The sequence below is a fragment of the Convolutriloba macropyga genome, chromosome 2 (assembly GCF_964194025.1).
Source record: "Convolutriloba macropyga chromosome 2, txConMacr16.3, whole genome shotgun sequence".
Classification (NCBI taxonomy): domain Eukaryota; kingdom Metazoa; phylum Xenacoelomorpha; order Acoela; family Convolutidae; genus Convolutriloba; species Convolutriloba macropyga.
The window spans coordinates 54,636,733-54,655,332 of NC_134469.1; the positions used below are offsets into that span (position 1 = coordinate 54,636,733).

General features: G+C 36.2%; 2 protein-coding genes across 4 annotated transcripts in view; one reads left to right on the plus strand and one right to left on the minus strand.

Annotated features, from left to right (window-relative positions):
* Positions 1-1,463: 1,463 nt before the first annotated feature.
* The window catches only part of LOC142334506 (WD repeat-containing protein 13-like), a 224,384-nt gene continuing 207,247 nt past the window's right edge, over positions 1,464-18,600 (plus strand). For all 3 annotated transcript variants that reach the window (XM_075382596.1, XM_075382597.1, XM_075382598.1), the window contains exon 1: positions 1,464-1,467. The gene's annotated coding sequence lies outside the window, so the exon portion shown is untranslated. The remainder of the gene's footprint in view (positions 1,468-18,600) is intronic.
* LOC142334504 (trafficking protein particle complex subunit 11-like) overlaps positions 12,788-18,600 on the minus strand; it is a 40,200-nt gene continuing 34,387 nt past the window's right edge. The window contains exon 10 of the mRNA XM_075382594.1: positions 12,788-13,168. Coding sequence (XP_075238709.1) covers positions 12,923-13,168 — 246 coding nt within the window. The 3' untranslated portion in view covers positions 12,788-12,922. The remainder of the gene's footprint in view (positions 13,169-18,600) is intronic.

The window sequence follows — 18,600 nt, forward strand, 5'->3', positions numbered from 1 at the left end:
ATATCCCGAATCGGAAAATCAACAAATCACACGGTTAATTCAAAATTCCACAAAAATTGTCGAGTAATACATCAAAAAGGACGAAAAGTGCCCATACACCTTCAATTGAAAGTGAAAATTGAATTAGAAAAACTGTTAAATGAAGGATATATCGAAAAGTTAAACAACTGTTCTGATCAATTTTTCATATCTCCGATTGTCATTACGGTAAAAAAGAACAAATCAATCAAAATAGCACTTGATTCAAAAATCCTAAACAAAGCTGTTCATAAAAACAAGTATCAAATGCCCAATATAGATTCGCTAATTCAAACAATTTCGCAAAAACTGTCAACGGCGCCGCAGGAGACTGCTTATTTCACGACTCTTGATTTGCAATACGCTTATAGTCAACTAAAGTTACACAGTGATACGGCCCGCCATTGTAACTTTAATATTGTTAGCGGAGATATGACCGGCACATATCGATTTAAAACTGGATTTTACGGTTTAACGGATATGCCAGCTGAATTCCAAAAAGCTATTGATTGTACCCTTGCTGGTTTGGAAAATACTTTCTGTTTCTTAGATGATATTTTGATCGTTAGCAGAGGTGGAATCGAAAAACATCTATATTTGGTACGAAAATGCCTAATAAAACTAGATCTAGAAAACTTACGCATAAATCTTGCGAAATGTCATTTCGCGAAAGAAACGATTGAATGGCTCGGTCATAACATTACACAATCAGGTGTAACCCCACTTTCAAGTAAAACGGATGCAATTGGAAAATTATTGGCACCCACTAATCTTAAAAAACTTCGATCTTTTATGGGTTCAGTACACCATTTAGGAAAATTTATCCCAAATTTGTCACAACTATGTTACCCCCTGCGACCATTGCTTAGGAAAAATTCAAAATTGCTTTGGACGGAAGAGCACGATAAACAGTTTTCTCTAATAAAAGAACAAATTACGGAAACCACTGAAAATAAACATTTTAACCGGGAATTAGAAACACGAATTAAATGTGACGCCTCACGTAAAGGATTGGGATGTGCATTGGAACAACGAACACCTAATGGGTGGCATACAGTAGCATTCGCGTCACGATTTTTGAACTCTGTTGAAGACAGATATAGTATAAACGAACTAGAACTTCTGGGTGTTGTTTGGTCCGTGGAACATTTTAAGTATTATTTATACGGTAAACCTTTTACTGTGATAACTGATCATAGAGCACTTCTCTCAATTATGAGAGAAAATAGATCTAACAAATCATATAATGGTAGACTGACACGTTGGGTAGATCGTTTACTACCATTTGACTTCTCGATTGATCACCTTCCGGGCACAAAAAAGGGATTAGTGGATTCTATATCTCGTGACCCGCATCAACAAGCTGTTAATATATCTGCATATGACGAGCAATTTATTGTAGCTAAATTGGATGTAATTAAACGTAGTGCGAAACGCTTCTTATTAAATGCCGAAAATTACGTCGATTTCGCAGCGCGAAATCCATCTACAAAATGCGTCGTAAATAATCCAAATTCCACTAATAACTTTTGCAGTGAATTCGCACCGCGGAATCCAGAACATTCTACAAGCACGCAAATTGACGACTCAATTAGCGAATTAAAAATCAATAATTTAAATTCCATCCCCAAAATCGAGACAACTAACATTCCTCACTCGCTTTTTGCCTTAAACCGACCCACTGAACAGTCACTCTCTAATTTGAATAACTTTCAACAATTCGCAACGAAATTCAAGAACGTCTACATGATGTCCCAATCAACTTCCGATGATGAAACGCTGATGACAGCTAAACAATCAACTCCATCGAGAGTAGGTTTTGCAGAAGAGGGACCTTCAACAGTCCAAGCAGCACCCGTGACTCCAATAACACCCACAACTGATACAAAAGCCACTTCGCCGTCAGTAGACGATCTGTACCTGGACTCATTCAACTTCGCGCTCTCCAAGATCTTCTCCAGCTCCCTAATGGCCAGCTTGACAACCAAGGACGCGATCTTGAAGGAGATTCGCGACTGCATTCTGACGGACAACGAACATAGATGTAGACAAATATCCCCTTACATCCATTCCTTCTGGAAAGACTTGCATATAAAGAACGGGTGTGTCTGCATAGATGACAGGATTGCTCTTCCCCATGCGATCAAAAATGCCTATGTAGACACCATCCACGCAACTCATCCTGGCACATGGGGAATGACTGATATGGCAACACACGCGTGGTGGCCATATATGCACAGGGACATAGCTATCAAAACAGCAAAGTGCAACCCCTGTGTCAACATTGGTAAAAATTTAAAACCTATTATACCAGCAAATAAATGGGCACCATTAAAGTTATGTAAAGTTCCTAATGAAGAAATTCAAATTGATTTTGGAGGACCCATCTATAATGAAAAAATCAAGAGATTTATTTTCTTGCATGTATTGATCGATTTTCGAAATTCCCAACAACAGAAGTATTTGATAGAGCTAATGCAGATAATATTTTAAAGTTTCTTCAAGAGTATGTTTTGCTACACGGTATACCCCGTGCAATTAGATTGGATCAAGCTCGATGTCAAACGGGGCAACAAATTAAAACATTTTGTAGTCAAAATAACATACAGCTAATCGAGGCGCCAATACACGACCACAGAGCAATTGGTTTGGTTGAAAGACTCATTCAAACAATCAAGAATCGCTTAGCCTGTATTAAAACGGCGGCGCAAAATCAATTTAATGTGAAAGCATCAATAAATTCAATAATTTATCAGCTACGAATATGTCGTCAAAAGACTATTAACAAATCACCATTTGAGGCACATTTTGGCAAAAAGTGAATACACCATTAAGCAATATAACGACTAAACCAGACCCAAAAAGTTTAACTTACAAAAGCATTCTAAACAAATATTTAGATTTGGAGACTATCAGATGGGACCAGCTCATCACAGACAAAAACTGGAACAATGATGAGCGTAGCGACATTGAAATAGAGGTGAACAAGAACAAACTGGGCAAAGAGGCGATGAAAAGACAAAAGGAGGACCCAAACAAGGAATCGAGATTAATTTCTCATCCAGATGTCGGCCAATCGATACCCAGAACGGAAACATCACTGGAGGTAAAATTGGCTAAAGAGACCGCGCACAAAAAGATCAAAGAAAAGTCTCGATGGCTTATATGACGTCCTAGCACCAGGATCGTCAGTAATTAAAACAAATGAACATACCTCAGTGATTAAAGAACCGGGCAAGAGAGATGTAACAATCAGGAACTCAAATCTAGCAAAATTTGGGACGAAGGCGGGACGTGACACAGAATTGCAGGTATACGCTAACCGACGTCCAAAACTTCCCACGGGCAAAACAACTGAGGAACTCATAAACCATCATGCAAAGGAATCCAGAAAGAAGTTAGAAGGAGGGAAACGAATGAAACGTAGGAAAGTGGCAGATGACGTCAGTACAGTGTCATCAATTCACTCCAATGTTACACGTGCCCTCCGAGTAAGAATGCCAACAAAGCCCAAAAGACAACTGTCAACGGCGCCGCCAAATCAACCTACCGAATCGAGTAACGATCTCGCGGTGCCAATGGAATTACCTACCACAAGCATTGTCATCGCGGAGCCACCGAGTAGGCCAAAGAGAAAAGCAGCTACAAAAGCATCAGTAGCATTACTTCCCTCAAAAAGAAAACGCTCCACAATATCGACCACAGAATCGGATGAATCTGTGACTTCAGTTCAAACTTGCCCTCCCACAACCTCAAGTACTGGAGCAATTGGGAAACAAAGAAGACGACAAAACATCAAGAAACAACAAATTGAAAATAAATCAATAATCTCGGCCATACAAACTGCTGCAGCACAGTCTAATCAAGAGGAATCTAACTTTACAGTCGGCCCATGCTCTCCAACAACCTCATACCCCACTCAATTCTACGTCTCTCCCAATTACGAAGAACCAGAGTTATCCATGACAGTTGGCGAAGCGGAGAGATATTACGAAAGTGAGAGTGATTAAAGTGCATTTAAGTAAAACTGTTGCGTTCAAAATTCTGATTAAAACATTACAGTATTAATTATTTTAACAAGTACATATGACTATTAGTTTTCTGATAAATAACATGTTTATTTATTTCATTTTTTTTCGCCAAGGGGGAAATGTGGTACAATAGTACATTTTTAGTTTGGGGTTATTGTTTGGTGTAGCTAAATTGGTTCATATTATGTTTAATTTAATTTAGTTCATTTCATCTACCTTTATTTTGTTCATTCATTTAGTTCTAGTTTTGAAGATCGAATCTTATGATTTCATACTTGTAAATTTGTTTACATCCTGTGCATGATCTTTTGTCTGTTCACATTGTCTCGTAATTGCAAGTTGCCGCATTTAGTAATGTAATCTTATGAACAAATTTTTAATCAGTTTTGTTAATTTTGTCTAATTTCATTCTTCTCAATTTTCGTAATTCAAAATAGTTGACTCTCTCTTTAACTAGAATCCGATTCGCCAAAGTCTTAATTCAGACGTATCAAAAGTTTGGTATCTTTCGTGAGCGAAATACTCTACAAATAATTGAAAGCGATTTCGCTACGCCAAATCGACTTAAATTCTGTAACTCGAATAGTTAATTCTAAAGCAACAAATAATAGCATTAAATCGCTCCGCCAAATCACCCCTAATTAGCCGCTGTAGAAAAAGCCAATTGGTGCCACAAAACAACTCATTCCTACAGATTGTAAATCTGTACGACAGATATCAAGAAACTGTTGACGGGTACAGTAAAATCTGTCGAAGGAGCGGGTACAACACATCTGTTTATTCATTGACCAATTCAAGTAAACAGCGTACACACGCGTCGCGAAGACCATGCAAACCTGTACTTCCAGATGCGCTCAACGTCAATCGAGATACCTTAGCCCTCCAAAGCATCGCCATAGTCAGGAAACAATACAACTCAATCTGTAGCGTCATTGAATCGTCGTCGTAGAGCACCCAGATTATACGGCTTTGAAGATTAAGCAAAACAGTCCTCGAAAGGATTGAAACGCGCTCGAACTGTGGATTTGCAAGGCCCTTCCAGTAACAATATTAACGGGGATGTGCAGGGCAGTTCCATCACTCCAATTGAAACTCATCCTAACAGAAACAGTTCCGAAGCGTTTCAAGATCAGAAACAATTCAGACAGAGCGCTTTAACTCCCAGCATCAGACTACAAGATTTCACCACCTGATCCTCGAAGCCGTTATTTTTGCTATCAGGACTAGTTCTAGGATTCGATGGAGCCTCATTAAAAATGAGAAAAAACAAGACTTATCATGGTCAAAAACGTAAAATTAATTATTTGTAATTTCTTAGCTATTTGCAAAATCTAAATTATCAATAAAATCATTTTGCAGTACTGACACTAGCTGTGACACCAGTAAATATATTCTTTCAATTTTGATAATCAACATTATCATTTCATTATCATTCTATTCATATTGTTAAATACTATATACAGTGTCTAATGTAAGTATATTGTTTAAAGATTCATAGCATTTTGTCAATTTTCTAAATGGGGTACGTTGCCAATTCATATTCGACTTTGCAATTGCTTGGCAGTTGTACCCCATTCAATTAGCCACTTAGAATTGCTCTGTGATTACATAATCTATTTCAAAGTGTATCTAATTTCTGATATGTATTATTTCATGGATAGTCTTTAACCACTAAATATTATTTATTTTTTCATTTATTCACGCCTTACTCTTGTCTGACGCTCAATATCCTAATTTTGAATCATCCTGTTGAGACACGCAATTATCTTAAAGCAATTATTTTCTCAGTACATCACTATACTCGTTTCAGTTGATAAGCTATTCTTCTACTTCGGATTAAGGGCGTATTCGCATTGCGAATCCCAACAAGTAAATAACCCTGACAACAGTAACGCAAGTGAAATCTATGATTTCTCCTTAACTACAATCCTTTCGGAATTAACTGCTACCCTTAGACTACTTCTCATGGCTTTTAGGTAGTTTCTTACGATATGGATTAATCATCTTCGCTTTGTTGGTTACTGAAATGCAATTATTTTTCTGTTCTGTTGGCGAATACCGAGTACAAAAAAGTGGCCTCTTTGAGCACCTTTTGAGACCATGGACAAAAATGAATAAAACTTATGGGTTGTAAGCTCACAGTATAGCTCAACGAACACTTGAGGGGGAAAAGTCAACAATTTTGCCTTTTTCTTGTTTATGCAAAACCTAGATGTATGTTTTGTAGCATACACCACTTGAAACAAAATTTGGGGATTAAGTCATGTTCTTGTCTTATATATACATAATTCAATATCACGTTTTAGAAAAATAGATGAATGAAAAAAATTAAAGATTAAGCACATCTGCAGGGGCTTGGTTTGAGCTAAATTTTTACTTGTTTTTTTAGAGAAAAGATCAATTCAAAGTTGTAGTATTTCAGATATAGCAATTTCTTTGTTCTTGCACTACGCAAAACAGTTCTTTTGAGAGAAATTTTTTGCGTTCTTCCGAAACAAGCTCTACACCGAGGTTCAAATTTTTTTAGCTCGCTTTTTTCTGGAAAACTGCTTTTATTTCTTCCAACTCTTAGAAATTAATTGTTTTTCAAGTTGCTGAAAAATTGTTTTGTAGTCCCTGTATATCTAATTTTCCACGGTTTTCGGATCAAACTGAATGAAGAACTTAAAGGGCAGCTGCCGGCTGCGATACCTTCGTTGTCTGTTTGCGAAAAAGTAAAGTGTACTCTGTGATGTTTTTTGAGATGATAATTTCCGGATTCACAATGCAATTGCAAGCATCTTTCAAAATGCTATTTACTAGACCCTTATCCATACCTAATAATAATTGTAACGCAGACTTTAAAGCTATTAAAACCAGTCATTTAATCAAAAATACTCAAACAAATAAAATCAATCTTTCATTCATTCGACTGACCATTCAGTTCATCAAAAGTGCTTTCTACCCTCAATCATACTACAAATCAGTTACTTCAGATTTCACAAGTAGTTGTTACGCAAAAACAGAAATTAGCGCCAATAAACAAAAGTGCCCATAAACTATGTCGCCAAATTCACCTCTCAAGAGCGACAATCCAGTCAAAACCAACGACATCCTTGACGGGATCACCAAGACTCGCTGAATCACCAGCTAACAAGTCGTCGGACAATCAGCCTATCTTGTGATGAGATGATATTAGAGGCCATTCTAAACAGTTTGTTCACAAAAGCGTTATTGGTAAAATGGACTTGGAAGGACGCTGTGCTAATAGAGATACGGCACGCAGTCCTCGACAATGACGAAGACAGTTGCAAGGCAATAAGTCCGCGCATCAATAGTTTCTGGAGGGACATGCATGTCCGCTGCAGGTGTCCCTGTTTTCACAATCGCGTCCCAGTATTAAAAAGTATACGAGAAGGAGTGTCTTAATTGCCACAAGCTACACATCCCCAAAAATTGGTAAATTTCATCTCATAGTATAAAAGGTGACCTATAATGCACGGGGAAACTCTTGACACGTAGCCTCTAACGATCTCTATGCACAGAAATTGAAACCAATCAAACTTGCTTCACGGTGGAAATCTTATAAGTTATGTGTTTATACTATTGAAAAGAAATATCATTTTTTTGGGGACCCATTTTAAGGAGGCAAAATATATTTTCTTGCCTGCAGTAACTGCTATTCGAAATACCCTATTAAATTGATAAATTATCAAACTCTTAATTGCAAACAAAGAAAAAGAAATTTCAGTCTGTTTCAGGCGCGTTGTCCGACGTTCTATTACAATTTTAATGTCCCAATAAAAGTACGGAGGTTGATAGTGAACACATAAAATCTCTTAAGATCTTGAAACATTATTCAAAACAAGAGACTGTTCATGTGGCAGACTATCTTGAAATTGATGCACGGGTTTTTCTGGATAGCAGCAATGGACGCATTAAAAAGGCAATGTGTGCCGCGCAAATGGACGTTGGTCGATCACACCGCAATGCTTTTGATGGGAAATTATGCTTCATTTTGTACTCAAAACTCACTAACCCAATTGGGTCACCCGTGTGGCAACCCGTTGGTCGACTTTTCTCTTCAAATAACCCTGTCCTGTAAGGTACCAGCAAACAAAATGTCGAAAAAAAGTTGAAAGCCTTAACGAAAATCTAGCACTCATTAACTGTTGTGAAGACGTCGAAGACAACAACAATAAAAAGCCAGGCAAGTAAGATGTACGTGTTCGCAAAAAATGGTCTTGCTTAAATTGGAACTGCTGCTGAACGTGCTACTTCCCTCTATACATGCGACCTAAGACGCGTCTCACCATAAAGCAAATCAGCAGAACAGAGAATTGCTGAACATTTGAAGGATATCAAGAAACTGTTGATGGGTGACAGTAAAAATTGTTGAAAGAGCGGGTGCAGCACAACTGTGTATTAATAGACCAACTCAGGAAAACAGCTAACACACGCGTCGCGAAACCATGCAAACGTGTACTTCCAGATGCACTCAACTAAACTTCAATTGCGATACCGTAGCCCCCAGAGCATGGCCACATTCAGAGGACAATACGACTCAACCTCTAACTTCATTCAAGCGTCCTGGTAAAGCACCCAGATTATCCGGCTTTTAAGATTAAGCAAAACAGCCCTCGAAACTATTAAAGAACGGTCGAACTGTGGATTTGCAAGGCACTTCTCAGAAACAATTCAGCCAGAGCCCACTAACGCCTGGCATCAGACTACAAGATTTCACCACCTGATTCTCGAAGCCACTATTTTTGCGATCATGAATGTAGTTCACGGATTACAAGATGGAACTGGAGGACGCCTCATTAATAAATGAGGAAATCTGAAACTCTGGTCAAAAAACGAAAAATTTAATATTTGTAATTTCTCAACTGCTTCCAAAATCTAAATTATCCTTGCAATCATTTTGCAGTACTCTTACTTATTATTATTAACACTGGCTTAAAAAACCAGTTAATATATTGTTTTAATTTTGATAATCAGAAAAAAAATTTCATTATTACTCCAATCATGCAGTTATATACTAAATACACTGTCTAAGGTATATAAGACCCTGTATAAAGATTCATAGCAATCCGTCAATTTTCTTGAAAACGAAATGTGCTACTGTACTAAATGGGGTACATTGCTAATTCATATTCGACTTTGCAATTGCTTGGCAACTGTACCCCATCCAATTAGCCTTTTTTGTTCGCTCTGTGAATACATACTCTATTTCAAAGCGCATCTCATTTCTGATATTTAACTTTTCAGGGAGTCTTTAACCACTGATTATTATTACAATCCAAGTATTGGATTGTATTGATGCTCTGTCTTTTTTATTACAATCCAAGAATTGGATTGTATTGGTGCTCTGTCTTTTTTTATTTTTGTAAGATGTTTTCACACCTATTTTCATGACTTTGAGCTTTCAAAACGGGACAAACAGGTAAAACTTAGCGGGCATCAATTTTCATTAGAGGCCCGCGTTTAGTAGTCACTCAAGTACTCAGAGTGGTGAAGCTACTGGGAAGGCCGTATTTCAAGGTTAAAAGGTCATTTTTGGGAGTTTTTGAGCCTAAAATAAGGAAAATTTTAGCACTTTTTTTGTCATTTTTTGGATTTTTTGTTACACCAGTCTGAAATTGAGGTTTTTTAAAGTTGATAAAGGTCCTTTGCAAGACGTAATTGCTTTTTACGGCCACTTTAAGCGCTATATCTATTGCTACTCCAAGCATAAACACGGTAATTTATACTAATTTTTTCCAATTGTTTGAAAATTTTTGTCATTTTTTGAGTTGTTTCAGACTTTGATGTCAAAAAAGCTCCTCTGGGGTTTAATAGTAGGTTATTGCATAATTTCTAGTGGTAATGAAGTGGTTTTAAACATTTTAACTTCATGAATTTTACCAATTTTTTAAAATCAATTTTGGTTTTTTTTTCAAATTTTGTGACATTTATTGATATTATTCAAGTTTTCCTGCCCCAGGGGGCAAGAAGCCTTATCTAGGCTTTGCTAACAGTTAACTGAAAATATGTTTGGTCAGGGAATGGAATTCAACATTTTAATATCTTTTACCCAATTTTTGATAAAGTTGCAATTTTCTTTAAGTTTTTGAAATTTTTATTCAGTGGCCAGGGAACCTGGTATGGGGTTTGCTAGTATGTTACTACACAGTTGCTAGGGCTAATAAAATAGTTTCCAATTTTTTAATTTTGTAATTGTAGTGAATTTTTTAAATAAAGCTTGCAATTTAAAATTTTCGATTGTTTTCAAATTTTTCGAATTTTGTTTGTCATTCTCCGAGTTTAACTATTTTTACTGGCCAACGAACTTTTTAAAAGTTGTAGACGGTATACAAAGCAGAACTCTAGAGTAAAAAAATGTTTGACTTTTTAAATAGCCCTATTTTTGGAATTTTTTTTTAAATTTTCTCTTCTCAGTTTCCTGATGCATTTGTCATATTTGTCCAGTTTATCTACTTTTAGTGGCAGATTCATCTTTTTCAAGACTTTTCAAGGTTTTTGCGTGAGTTAATGAGTATTTTGAATTGAGTCATATATGGCCTTCAAGTTAAAAGCTTCAAGGTTTTCAGCAATGATCGTTTTTTTTTGGTTAGTTTGTTTGATTCTTTTAGTTTCTCAACTTTTGAGATTTTGTCTTGTTGGCTGGGATTGTTCAATTGATCTGCTGGTCAGGTTGATTATGTCTGTCTTTCATTCAATTACTTGGATTGTATTTCAGGACTTGTCCTGCTTTTTTTCATTTCTTCTCGCCTGACTCTTGTCCTGGCGGTCAATCTCCTAATTTTGCATTTTCGCGATGATACGCGCCATTTTTTACAGCAGTTATCTTCTCAGTTCTTCACTATAGAGGTTTCAGTGTAAAAACTATTGATTTTCCTTTACCACAATCCTGTTAACTGCTACCATTCGAAGTTAACTGCTACCATTAGACTACTTCCCGAGGCTTTAAGGTATCATTTTATAATAAGAATTAATCTTCTTTTTGTTAAACACTGACATCAAATTTACTTTTCTGGTCTGTTCGTGGATACTGAGTGCAAGAAAAGTGACCTCTTTCAGCACTTTTTGAGAAGACAGGAAAAACTGAATCAGAATTAAGGGGTTTAAGCTCACAGGATAGCTCAAGGTCAGGAGTAGTTTTGCGTTGTTTTGTGTTCAGTGCATACTACCCAATTTGCTAATAGACAGGCTTGTAGCATACACTACATGGAACAAAATCTGGGGCTGCAGTCCTGTTCTTGGCTTAAATATGCATTCAATAAAATATTTTTGAAAACTCAATATAAAATGAGAACTATTAAGGATTAAACATATCCCCATGATCAATTCAAAGTGGTAGTCTTTCAGATATACCAAATCTAGTTTTTTGAAAACCAGAATTGTTTATTATAGGCAGTGTTGAAAATTTTTCGGGCAATACAAAAAATTGTTTGTTTGAAAACTAATTTTTGTGAGTTTCTGAAACAATCTCTACGCCGAGGTTCAATTATTTTTTACTCGGTTGTTTCGACTTTTTGTCAGGACACTTACAAACTGCTATTGATTTTTCCAACTCCTAGAAATGAATTAATTCTCAAGTTGCTGCAAAATTGTTTTGCAGTTCCTGTGCATCCAATTTTCCAAGGTTTTCCGAAAAAACTGAATGAAGAATTTTAAGGGTAGCTGCGATACCCTTGTTGTCTGTTGTCGAATAAGTAAAGTATTTTTGGTTTTCTGAATCACAAAACTGTCCTTGAAATTTTGGGTGATTTGCAATTTTTTCTGATTTTTTTAAATCACAACATAAACTAACACCTCTCCTTGCAAGCCTATTAGCAAACTAAAGAGAGTTTTTTTCACCTTGTGCAATGTGAAAACTTTTGAAATATTTTCCTGTTTTTTAGAACTTCCGCAAATTTTCTCGGTATTGAGACTTTTCCTACATTCAGCAAAAAGGATTGATGTTCTCGTAATTCAGCAATATAGTAAAACCTAGTCAAGAGCACTTCTGGGTTTCATGTTACTAGGCAAAAGTCAAAATTGTGTACGACTAACGTCGTACACAAAGATTATTCTAGAAAAGCGCAAAAACGTTCAAGCAAAAAACTGCATAAAATACAAACTCGTTAACAATAATTGCTTCTGACTAGCGAGCAACTAAACATCTCCACTCAGCTATTAGAACTGTAGCTATCAATAACGAAATGTTTCGGAACAAATTTTTGTTTCTATTTTGCAAATTAAATTGGCGTCTCCAAATCAACAATTTCTTGCCAAAGTAAACAAAAGCTAACCACCAGGCTAGCAGAAACCTGACTGGTCACACCGGATAGAAACTGGCGCAAAACCTGGTTTAAAAAATTTACTAAAATTTGGCTAGAATTCTGAATTCAACGTCTTCAAAAGCATTTTTGAGCGGCTTAATTCACCTACTAACCACATTCAATCCACTTTTTAAAAATTTCACTGCCCCCTTTAAATTATAAATATGAGCCTAATAATAGACCCAGATCCTTTCTGACAACTGAATCCAGTTTAACTGCGATTCTTTTAAAACTTTCAGCTCACTTCCAAACTACTCCAGCTCTTCCCTCGCATTGTTAATTGATTTCCGAACTACGACGATACAACTCTGTTAATTCTTTTACCGATTGATTTAAAAGTGCAATCCGTTGCGTTTACCTCCTGTCTTCGGATGTATCTATTGATTTAGACAACGCACTACTTCATCCTGATAACTCAACAACACAAAAACGTCCGTTCAAAAAACTGTTGTAGTTACACAATTAACACTTGTGATAATCTATTCACTACACAATTAACAGATATTTATAATTTACTTTAAACTCAAGTTCAATCTCTAACCATAATTTTGATTTGATAAATTCAAATTACTGCACATTTTGAAGAAAGCAGTGTGAAGGCTTCACAAAAAGTTCATTTGGTGTGAGCTGCTTAACCAGCTTCCCCATCTCTTTGTTGGATCTGACCAGGGTGATGTTTACGGTAGGCATCTTGCAGAATCCGACTGCTATTGGAATGAGGGTGTAATTGATGGTCTTCACACCCGAGGGCATCAAGCGGCAGTGCAGACTCTTGTTGCCCGAGAAGAGCATGTTGTCGTCTGTTGACTCAACCTGCAAATCGGCATAAATATAATAGAAAATTGAAGGGATCTACCGAAAGCATAAATTGCAATTTTTTTCTAAAATAGCTGCCATTGCGCCGTGAAACCTGTAACCTCGAAATATCAATGCAAATTATTGTAAAAATTAAGAGCAGGAAGAAAATAAAACGTCGGAGGATTTGATCTCGAGCAACATACACGGTCTCAATTTGATTGTAACCCCTTTCACAACGAGGGAGGGGAGCAGTAGCATATATAAATTGACAGAGTGGAAAGAGGCTTCGGAATCTTAAACACGTTCGGCTCACTTATGATGCCTTTTAATTGTACTGGAGCCAACTCATTTCAGCTTCTTAATATTCTGAATGAGAGTGCAATTTAGATTGCTCAACAGGCAAGTAGTCAATGTGAAAAAGTCACATACTTGTTAATCGCATACTTAGATAGTAAATCGTAAGGCTCTAAGTGAGCACTTAGCGACTTAATGTCCTCCTGGGTTTTCCCTGCTTATCGCGTTCTTGGGGACGAAACGTCAAATGCTCAGACGAAAAAAAAAACGATGAGACGACAAGCCGGCAGTACAGAAATCGCATTAAAAAACCAGCAGGACTAAAACAACAGCTAAAAATTTGTTTGAGAGCAATTAGCAACCACTATATCTAACACTCAAAAACAATTACAAGCTCGTTAAAATGATGAAGAAAAACAAAGTTGCTTCTCCTCGAGCCACTACAATCTGATAGATAACCATGAGTGTATAAAAACCTCGGCGGCCATTGAATCCCAAAAACCCGCAAAAACAGGAAAATATATTTTAGTGCAAAATATTTTAGTGCGAACTATTTTCGTGTCATTCCGTAGTTATACATACTATTGTTAATTGATGAGAGAATGTGGGGGTTAGCATTGCAGCGATAGGCATTAAACAAAGTTCAAGTAGTGGGCATCTAAAATGGAATTTTATCCGTTCTCTATTCTTTATGACTCCGTTAATTTGGATTCTTTTGCTGAGCAACTGCTGTTTAAAAGCACTTTGAACAAAATGAGCTAAAACAAAACCATCCAAAAAAGTCAACACAAAACTATCCAGAAAAAATCCTGAAATACAATACAAAGAACTGAATGGAAACCTTAAAAACGCTGTACATGGACAGCAGACCAATTGAACAATGCCTCACAAAGAGACAAACATTGACAAATTACAGGAAACAGAAAAGCAAAATTATTAGAGTCTAAAGTGTACATACTTTCTGAATCAGTGTGTTAAAAAATAAGAAACTTGGCAAATAGGAAAAAAAATTATCTGAAACGCCAAAATCAAGGAATAGGATAACCAGCAAATACCACAAAAAATTAAGGTTCCACAGTTCATTGGTATCAGTATCATAAAGATTTTTGTCCTCTCTATACTAAGGCAATCAAAACAATTTTCTCGAGCTAAAATCTACAGAAAAGTACCTTACAGGCTAGAAGAAATTAGGCTCCACACAAGCGACCAACAAGCGATAACTGGAAAAAATAAAAGTGAAGAATGAACAAAAACTAGTTAACTTGCTAAATTATTGACGCATTTATTCTCAAAATCAAAAAACATTACAACTCACAAATTAACCTATGAATGAGCTTTGAAAAAGCTTCGCTGCCCCTTGAGATCCAAAACCACGACGAAAAGACCAACACTTCACCAAAAACTGAGAAAATTGAAAAAAAATAAAAAATGGCTAAAGAGGTTGACATTATCTTAAAACCAATTTAGTTAAAATACAGAACTAAACAGTAACCCATCTTCAATCCGTTGAAATCTTCATTGGCCTCAAAGGTTGAAATAGTCAAAAATGTTAAACTTTATTTGTAAATTTATTTAATCCTGCTGTTGAGATCTTCCAAACCAATTCTTTGTCTCCAGAAACCTTTCAGTAACCCAACCTCAAGCCTTGAAAAAATCAATTTGCCATTAAAAATACAAAAACTCAAGAGACAAAAATTTTTAAAAAAAAAACGAAACACATTGAAAATCGGTATCATTTTGCGGGTTTAGGTTTGCATTACCAAAACGTAATTCACAAAATTAACATAAAAAAAATTGTCTTGCAGAAAACGACTTTTAACAGCTTTGGCAGAAGTCAATTTAAAACTAATCAAAAGAAAACCTCAAAAATGTCGAAAAACGACAAACATTTCAAAGAACAAAAATACAAACCAAATCAAAACGTTGATAAAGGTCTTGATATTATTATCTTAAAAACCATTTACTTGACCTTAAAAACTAACCAGCAATCTATTTTCACGCCCTTAAACGTTCCGTTGGCCCCTAAACATGGCAAAAACTTGAAAAACAATAATATATATAAAACTTTTTAAAAAAAAAATTTTAAGACAAATTTTGTTCAAAATATCGAAGTGAGAACCATTCTATTGACACTGGAAACACCGCAGCAACGTATTAAGCAATCAGAGAGCTTGCACTGAAGAACTCAGAAACTAACCAAATTAAAAAAAACACATCAAAAGTTCGTGATGTTAGTTTAGTATCTTCGGAAAATGTTTTTCTCTCTAAAAATCGTTCAGTAGCCCATTTTCAAGACCTAAATACGTTTAATTTGCCCCTAAAGTTAGAAAAACTCAAAGAATGACAAACATTTTCAAAAACAAACAAAATGAAAAAATCGGTATCAATTTGCGTATTTAAGTTTGCGTTACAATATATAGCTCACAAATAAAGGACATAATGACATTAGTTTTGGAAAAGATCTTTATCAACTTTGACAAAAGTGAATTTAGGGAAAATTAAGCAAAAGAATGTAGAATAAAAGTGAAAAATTTCACCATTTTAGGCTCAAAACTCAAAAACGTGATATTTTCGTATTGAATTGAGGCTTTCCAAGCGGCTTCAGCACCCTAATCATTTCAAAGACCACTGAAGCCAGCTAAGGAACTCCATTGAAACTCAATTCTTACTGAGCGTTACCTGTTTATCCCATTTTGAAAGATCAGTCATGGGAAAAAAGTGTGAAAACGCCGTACAAGAAAAGACAGAGAAACAATACAATACTATTTTTGGATTGTAGAAAAATAGCGGGAAGAAACCGGAATCTACTCACAAGTTGATTTTCATGCTAGCAAACCACTCACTGATAAAATAGTAACTTCATTACATGGTTAAATTTGAAACAACAGAGGAAACAAATTATCAGAGAAAGAGCAAATTATGAGAACATTTTCCTGGAAACCTTTCATAAGTTACGACTCCAAAATCATTGCTTTTATTTGAGCTATATCAACTATCTGTCATGATATAAATGTGTTAAAACATGGATATCAAAAATTAACCAACGACAAAAACATGAAAACCGAGCAAAAAGAAAAAAAATTGAAGGACATTCTAAGAAACCTGTTAATTTTTTAAACATAAACAACAAATGTCGGGCTAATTGCTCTGAAACAACCGGCGACCGTTTGGCCTCCGTAGTAGACAGCTGGGAATGACGTATGTTAGCATTGGGGGCGGGGGTGAGCGGAGTAGGGAAAAAGGATGGGTGGTCAAGCAATTGGGGGAGATAGGGTTGGGAGGGCTGAAGAGAGGGGTCCAAATCTCCATGTGGATGAGGGTGGACAGGGGAGTCCGAGGAGACTGAGTGGGTGCTGACTGCTCGGGGTGAAAAATTAATATTAAGAACCGTGCTTCACACCAATTAAATATCTCCTTGAAACAGTTTTGGTGAATCGAATATTAGAGTGTAAGGGGTCAGGCTCTAGGCGAGCTGCTCGGCCACTTAATGCTGTCCGAGCGCTGCCTGTTTATCCCGTTTTCAGGAACAAAAGTCATAGTGGGTGCATATTATTTGCACCCCCAGACGCACGTGTTATATTCTGAGATAATGATTTACTATGTAATGACACACGCTCTATTAGGAGCGCAATAATAGCCGGCTGAGAAGATTAGGGCGGCTATTAAAAAGATCCAAAAAGCGTTTAAAACGGCGAAATCCCAAAACTAGCTCTAGATTTATATAAAACTCATATATGATTATATATATGATTGCTATATGACTTATATATGATTGCTATGGTCAAAAAGCTCGTCTCGTACAGGTAATTGTTAATATGGTTTCGAAAGACCATTTTACCAAAAAAGTAATGTACAAACTTAAAAAAACTGCAAACTGCTTCAAAAAAGCCGCACGTGATCAAAATATTTCGCTCGCTGAGCGAAAACTTGCCTACTTGTTTTTTTTTCTCTCTCTCAAAAACGCAGCATGGACAAAAAATCTCTCTCTCTCTCTCTCTTTCTTCTTCAGTTGGTTCGGCCGTTTGACTTAAAAATTTCGTTTTCACGTGCTATTTTCTTACATAGTAACGTGCTATATAACAACATGTAATTTATAAATGGGGGTCAAAAAATACTGGGGCGAAACAGAATAGATCCAAATGATTAAACATAGCCGGCAGATTGCCAGAAAATAGCCGCAATAGCTTTGTAGATCTACAGTCTCAAAAATTCTTCTTTTCATGAAGTCTGATATGTTATATTTTGCTTAAAAATCTGTATAAGTTTTTGCTGCCTCTATTAGCTGCTCTCAAATAACCTTCATTTAGAGTGACACACAGCCATTTGACCTTATCTCTTTGAATTAAAGTAAATAAAAGTCAATTTCAAAGTGAGGAAGTCAATTTTGAGAGTGAGGTAAGTCAAGAGTGACCAAAAATTTAATCACGCGAATGAACAAAAAAAATTCGCTCCAGTAAGAGCAAAAAATGACGTCACACACGCACTTCAGTTGAAATTGCATGAATGAATGAACAAAAAGCAGATTTGAAGTGATTGTGACGTCATATGGTCGTAACAAAAATCGCGACGAAATAAAAAAAAACATAGCAGGAAAAGTCCTGACGTACAATTCAAAGAATTTTCATTGACTAAACAGAAAACTAGACCAAGAACGGACTATCAATGGATTGGGAAAACCATTCAGAAAAAAATCCGATCCAAAAAATCGAAAAAACTAAAAATCAAAGTGAAATTGCCGCATGTGAACAAAAAACCACTAGCGAGAAAGCGAATTTTTGCTCAAACTTCGTTTTCTCACTCTACTTCAAAATTAGAGCGAAAAAATTTCACGCCGCAAAACCACTCGCTTTTTCGCTCCACTTCCTGTTTCGGCGTGACCAAAATCACTACCAAAATTTAAAAAACCCAAGAGAAGGCCAATAATAGCCCCAGCTATCGCTGTGCGGCTATTAAAAAAAGACAGCGCCCCAATACAATTAAAATTCTTTGCATTGTAAAAAACCAAGAGAAGACCAATAATAGCCCCAGCTATCTCTGAGCGGCTATTAATAAATACTCTTCTTCGAGTCGTAATAAAATAGGGCCGCTATAATGGCGGCATGAGGGCAGCTATTAAAAAGGCTTCAAAGAAAAACTATGGTTCAAATCGCTTC